At 37.5% G+C, this 6,646-nt stretch overlaps 1 protein-coding gene across 2 annotated transcripts; it reads right to left on the reverse strand.

Moving 5' to 3' along the window:
* Positions 1–3,126: 3,126 nt before the first annotated feature.
* On the reverse strand, positions 3,127–5,248 carry LOC116139079 (dehydrodolichyl diphosphate synthase 6-like). 2 transcript variants are annotated; one of them, XM_031424777.1, is made up of 2 exons: positions 4,956–5,248; positions 3,127–4,442 (listed from the first exon to the last, which is right to left on the reverse strand). In XM_031424777.1, the coding sequence occupies exon 2, from the start codon at positions 4,407–4,409 to the stop codon at positions 3,333–3,335; it is 1,077 nt and encodes a 358-aa protein (XP_031280637.1). In that variant the 5' UTR covers positions 4,410–4,442; positions 4,956–5,248; the 3' UTR covers positions 3,127–3,332. The 2 variants fall into 2 exon arrangements, with proteins under 2 accessions (XP_031280637.1, XP_031280689.1); XM_031424829.1 differs by lacking the exon at positions 4,956–5,248 and adding an exon at positions 4,543–4,617.
* Positions 5,249–6,646: the final 1,398 nt, after the last annotated feature.

Consider the following 6,646-nt stretch of genomic DNA (forward strand, 5'->3'; position numbering starts at 1 on the left):
TGAAATCTCTTTCTATTTTCCTACATTTCCCACATGGTTAGAATCACTTCAAATCTAAGGAAATCAATAAAGATCCTCTTGTATCTTTATTGATTTGAATATACATTCTAACATTCTATATTCAATAAGGCTGACATTGGATCCGTGGAATAATGGTCAATTTAATTAATTTCTTAATTGCAACTGGGTTGACTTGAGAATGTTAAATGCCAACATTAAGGAACTATTTTGATAGATAAATTGAGAACCCACAACTTGAAGTTGAGATAAGATCTGTAATTTGACACAAAATATTAAAGATATCAACTATATCATATGAAAATATCAGTATATTAAGTGGGAATGTGCTATTATTTACTTAAATGTAGACTGGAAATGGTTAAATAAAGCTTCACATGGTGTCATGGGTTATAAGTTTCACACCCAAAAGACTAATTAATTAATTGAATGGACTCTCTCCTTATAAGTCCAAGATCTCTCCAATGCACTTTCAATGTGGGATAATGACATTCTCCTCTACGTAATCTTGTGATGCTAGTGAGGCCCCTTACCTATTCGTCTATCTCACTCTCGAGTGAATCCATTATCACACATGGAGATTGGGTCTGTTTTGATACCATTGCCACAGATTGAAAGTTTTACATACAAAAGGCTAACTCATTAGATGGAAGAACTCCCCCCTTATAAGTCCAAGATCTTTTCAATGTGCTTCTAATATAAGATCTGTGACAATGGACAACCCAGTTCATTTGGGTTAACCAAAATAATATAAAATGAGAAAACTAATTCTACCATAGACTGAATAGCTGGCAATCTCATTTGGGTGGATTGTGTAATAATAAAGATATTGACCCTTCCACCAGTCTATTAAATGCTTCTAAGAAATGAAACCAAATTGTGCACCTAAAGTTGACCTTTATAATGTATAATTCAAAATGGTGCTCCTTCCATTTTGTCCTAACAAGCANCAGGCTTTCTGATCGAGTCATGCTCTCAGATCAAGCTCTCCATGCTTTCTTATCGAGCCATGCTCTCAGATCAAACTCTCCATGCTTTCTGATCGAGCAATGCTTTCAGATCAAGCTCTTCATGCTTTCTGATCGAGTCATGCTCTCAGATCAAGCTTTCCATGTTTTCTAATCAAGCCATGCTCTCCAATCAAGCTCTCCATGCTTTCTGGTTGAGCCATGCTTTCAGATCAAGCTCTCCAAGCTTTCTGATTGAGCAATGCTCTCAGATCAAGCTTTTAATACTTTCTGATTGAGCAATGCTCTCAGATTAAGCTCTCCATGCCTTTTTATCGAGTCATGCTCTCAGATCAAGCTTTCCAAGCTTTTGGATCGAGCCATGCTCTCAGATCAAGCTCTCTGTGCTTTCTAATCGAGCAATGCCCTCAGATCAAGCTCTACATGCTTTTTGATCGAACCATGCTCCAAATCAAGCTCTCCATGCTTTCTGATTGAACAATACTCTCAGATCAAGCTCTCCATACTTTCTGATCGAGCAATGCTCTTTGCTCGATCAGATCAAGCTCTCCATGCTTTTTGATCGAGCTATGCTCTCAGATCAAGCTCTCCAAGCTTTCTGATCGAGCAATGCTCTCAGATCAAGCTCTTCATGCTTTCTGATCGAGCTATGTTCTCAGATCAAGTTCTCCATGCTTTCTGATCGAGCTATGCTCTCAGATCAAGCTCTCCATGCTTTCTGATCGAGCTATGCTCTCAGATCAAGCTCTCCAAGCTTTCTGATCGAGCAATGCTCTCAGATCAAGCTCTTCATGCTTTCTGATCGAGCTATGCTCTCAGATCAAGCCCTCCATGCTTTCTGATCGAGCAATGATCTCAGATCAAACACTCTATGATTTCTGATTGAGTTATGCTTTCTAATCGAGTTATGCTCTCAGATTAAGTTCTCCATGTTTTCTGATCAAGCTATGCTCTCAGATCAAGTTCTCCATGCTTTCTGATCGAGCTATGCTCTCAAATTAAGCTCTCAATACTTTTTGATCGAGCTATACTCTCAGATCAAGCTCTCTGTGTTTTCTAATCGACCTCCTTACACTCTCAGATCGAGCTCCTTATGCTCTCTGATCGAGCTCCCTATGCTCTCATATCAAGCTCTTTATGCTCTCTGATTAATCTCATAAGCTCACTCATTCGCTTGAGATCACATGTTCAAGATCTCTTAGATCTCCTAGATCGCAGCAAGCATAATTCAAGTTCTTCAGTTTGAGACTGCAACCTATAGTGCGACAACCATCCAGATCAAAGACATGAGTTTTTGAAGCGCGATTATGCACTCAAAAAACTGAGGGGCTATTGTTGTGCGGTCAATCCGGAAAGGAAAATTCCCTAGAAGGAGAAAAGATATTTAGATTGGCTCAATTTGGAAGGAAGATATTTAGATTGACTTAGATTCCAACTAAGGTAGCCGAAGATCATGCAACTTTCTAATCTTACGTATTTGAATCTTATCTCAACTCTATCATGTAAATAAGTGCTATTTAAACCCATCATTACTTGTTTTCAAGGGGACTGAGCAATTGTTCTAAGAAAATTTTCCTAGCAATTATACTGTTCTTTGTAAGATCTCAAAAACAATAAGATAACAGTGGACGTAGACTCAAGTTCTAATTTATCGAACCATTTTAAAAATTTCTCCGTCATTTACTTTATTGCATTTATTATTCATCCGCTGATGGTTATCTATAATCACGCGCACATCTATTTCAATTCCAACAGAGTCAATCAAAATTCTCTAGTTGGTGTAGATTTTTGTATCAACACCTTTAAAGCTTAGTGGTAAAGTGGCACAACATTTTGATACAAAAGGAGTGAAACTCAGAAAAGTATTCTAAATTTTCAAAAACAACTGCAATAGTAGAACTCTAAGCATACAAAATTACAAACTGGATTTTGATACAAAAGGAGTAGAACTCGAAAAGTATTCTATAAATTTTCAAAAATAATTACAATAGCAGAACTCTAAGCATACAAACTGCAAACTTCTACGTGAGAAAATAGGCATGCTTAATCCAACTGCTTTATCTTATATTTTTTCTTCATAATTTAAAATCTACAGATAAATGTATTTTCATATATATTACTTGATCTGACCTGATTCCTACATAGGAGCTTATGCCAGTATATAATAAGCCACCAAAATATTTTATTGCCCGGACATGAAGTGCGAAGACACTGTAACTCTGGAAGTGCATTCCAACACTACAGGTACTAGGCTTCCAGTTGAAATAGAGAAATAATACTGTCACCCAATGCACACCTTGCCATAATCTATTAGAGAAATTATTCTTTTTTGCGGTGTAAAAATTGTTATGATTGCTTTTTCTTCTTCTCTAAGTATGCGTGGTTTCTTTGGAAGTTTAGCACTGCCCACACCAAGTGTGACAAACCAATCTCCGGCCACAATGCAGCTGGAGAATACAGTAGGCAATTACTGGTTTGCCAGAGAAGGAAATTGCTCAGTCGGGCCTCACCAGAACTTCGCAAAAGGATGTCAGGATCAGGAGCTACAGCCATGTACATGTGCTTCTCGATATCTACCAGATTTATTACACAATGCTGCCTTTGCATCTTCTCTCTCTCTTCAATTTCATCAACCAAACCATTGCCAATTCTAACCTTCGATGCTTGAGCTTCATCTTGATCATCACATAATTTTTCACCAGTACAATCAATTGCAACATTAATCTTATTAGTGCCATCAATTCCTTCAATCACACCATTGCAAGCTCCAGTTGCCTTTGGAGTTTGAGATCCATCCAATCTATCTTTGTAGGATTCCACAACATTAGGAACGACATTAGAAGTTTTACGTTCATTCAAAGCTTCAATTTCATCCCTTTTATGCTTACAAGACTCTTGAACTGCATGCACTATCTCATCACCTGAAGTATATGCTACACAGACTAAAAGCACCACCTTGCTGTTCTTTTCAGTAGCCCTCATCACCTTCTCTGCTGCAACCCTGACAGGCTCACTCAAAAGTTTTAACTTACCTATAAAATGCACTTTAATGCCATACCGGTTCACAATACTTTCTTCCTTGAGCATTGCCTGCATCTTCTCCAGCATTAGATCCATCAAGTCATGAACCTCATCAGGTTTTCTTTTAAAATTTTCAATGCTAAAGGCATAGATTGTCACATATTTCACCCCTAATTCATAGCAATACTTGAGTAAAGACATGAGAGATGAATACCCAGCTCTATGGCCAGCCCCTTCTTCCAGATTACACTTCTTAGCATACCTTCGATTTCCATCCATGATAAAGGCAAAATGATTCGGAATAGGACCCACAGAAAGAACACGGAACAAACATCTTCTCAAGAAAGTATTCAGACCACTAAACAGCTGATTTGCAGTACCGCCATCATCATATTTTTCCATTTTAAAACCCTTAACTGCTATCTTCTAAGCAACCTGTTTCAGAGAAAACTAATGATCAATTGACATTGGTACCAAATTACTATCCATCAACATGTATAGAGAGCAGAAAAAGAATGATGATTAGAAACCAAACCCCATTGAGAGCAATAACTAATATAATGTCTGTCCTATTCCGTCGCATCAAAAACTCTAGCCAGTAGCCCATCGACGAGCCATAGGCAAAGGAGTCATATCACACATGAATACAATTTGATTCTGTCGTAACATGCGGATTGATCTATCTCATAAATATTACATGATCATTGAGAAAATAAAAGTGAAAGTTAACACATGCAATTAAAGTTAGTGTAAACTAAGGCTAATATGACTGAAGCAAAAAAATACCCATCAAAGAAATAGCAACAACGACTAACAACTCCTGCAAAGTCATTCAATTTAATCAAGGGAAGCTAAACAAATCCATTCACTGCAGCATTTTAACAAACACAAGTGAGGGCTTGAAAAGACTACATAAATAAACCCAGAAAACAAAAACCAGAAACTCACAGAGGAATATAATATCGATGGCCGTTGATTCTTAGATTCAAATAAAGATCAAGATGCTGAAGAGCATCCGAATCAGCGTTAATCTTTGGTCAGACAGTTCAATAATGAAGGCTGAACACCACTGAAGAATAAGAGAATAAACTAAACACAAAAAGCATAAACAAAATAGATAAAGACAAAACACTTGTTTAACGAACAGAGGAACCGGTTCAGACTTAAACAAATAGAAAAAACGATTAAGCATGCGCATTACGAGTAATTTAATACCGGCGGCTCTGTGGTGGCGGGAAAGAAAAGGTATTATTTCATGGGCCCAATTTAAACGGGCCTTCCTAAATTTCTAGGTCCGCGCACTTTTCGCACTACTATTAATAGGCTTATTAGTGGTAATTGATCGGTGAGCGTTGTAGCTTTGAACAAAGGGACTCGATAATACAACTAGAGTGGTGCTATGGGTACTAATGGATGGGTACTAATCTGTGTACTAACTAAAGCATAGTACCCGTATTATGCGCATAGTACGGGTACTATGCTTTAGTTAGTACACAAATTAGTACCCATCCATTAGTACCCAAAGTATTATTCATACAACTATCCAATCATGTGGCGCGTGGGTATCACCACCTGAGACACACGCAAACTGATGTGACACGCACGCATTGGAGGGTTGCATACTTGTACGTGGTAAAGTATATTTTTTTACGCTATTATTTTAATTTTATTTTTTCGGGAAATTATGTCGTTTTAAATTATATTATTGAAATTTTAGAAGAGTAATAAACTATCTGTAAATTATGTATTAATTACCCTTATAAAATTTTTACACAAAAGAGTAATGTTTAAAAACTAAGGTAGCCCAACCCGGCCTGGTCAATTGAACCAGTTCAACCGCGATTTTAGGCCTTCATTAGGTCGAGTTATCAATTTTCCTATTCATTGAAAACTCTAGAAATTGAGACAGTGATCGGAAAACAATTAAAGGTTAGGATGTTAGGGCTTTTGATGAAGAATAGCTAGTAAGTACAATGGTGGTAACGGAGGTGATTTCTGGTTAGTGAATCGATCAGAAATCAAAGAAAAACTCGCGGTGACAACAATCGACTTTTGCCTGTGATTGGCAAGGCGAACGGGAGTGGTGTGAAATGGTTTTGGTCAAGAGGCTGAGGAGAGTATTTTCGTGGTGATAGGGAGGGTTGTTGACGCCGATGGTGGTGAGATATGGCCTAGGTTGTTAACTCCTACAGTGGTAAGATTTGGTCGAAATCGAATTGATTTCGGCTAGATCTTGAGTAGATTTTATGGGGAACGGCTTAGTGGATGATTGAGATTGCATTTAGTGTGTCGTTGCTGCTAACCAATCGACCGCTGATTTGTATTTGGGGTGTGTTTGCTAAATTTAAAACCTATAAAGTCTTACTTGTAATTTTTAGGGGTGTAATTGCTGAATTTTAAATTTTTGACCATCGAATTTGACTGGCTTGTCAAATCGATCAACCTCGAACTTGATAACTTTACCGGGTTTCACCCTAGGTTGGTTATTAAAACATTGCCAAAGACCACTAAAAATTACATTTAAGTCTAATAATGAAGATAATAGTTATAGAACATAATAGTTCTATGAGTAATACTACACCCATAACATTTTTTCACAAATTTTCTCTCACAACTCCGACGTGACAGCCCACAATTGA

The sequence above is a fragment of the Pistacia vera genome, unplaced genomic scaffold, assembly GCF_008641045.1.
Source record: "Pistacia vera cultivar Batoury unplaced genomic scaffold, PisVer_v2 Contig1003, whole genome shotgun sequence".
NCBI classification, from domain to species: Eukaryota; Viridiplantae; Streptophyta; class Magnoliopsida; order Sapindales; family Anacardiaceae; genus Pistacia; species Pistacia vera.

Coding starts and splice junctions, on each gene's coding strand:
- LOC116139079 (XM_031424777.1), bottom strand. CDS start 4,409: ATGGAAAAATATGATGATGGCGGTACTGCAAATCAGCTGTTTAGTGGT.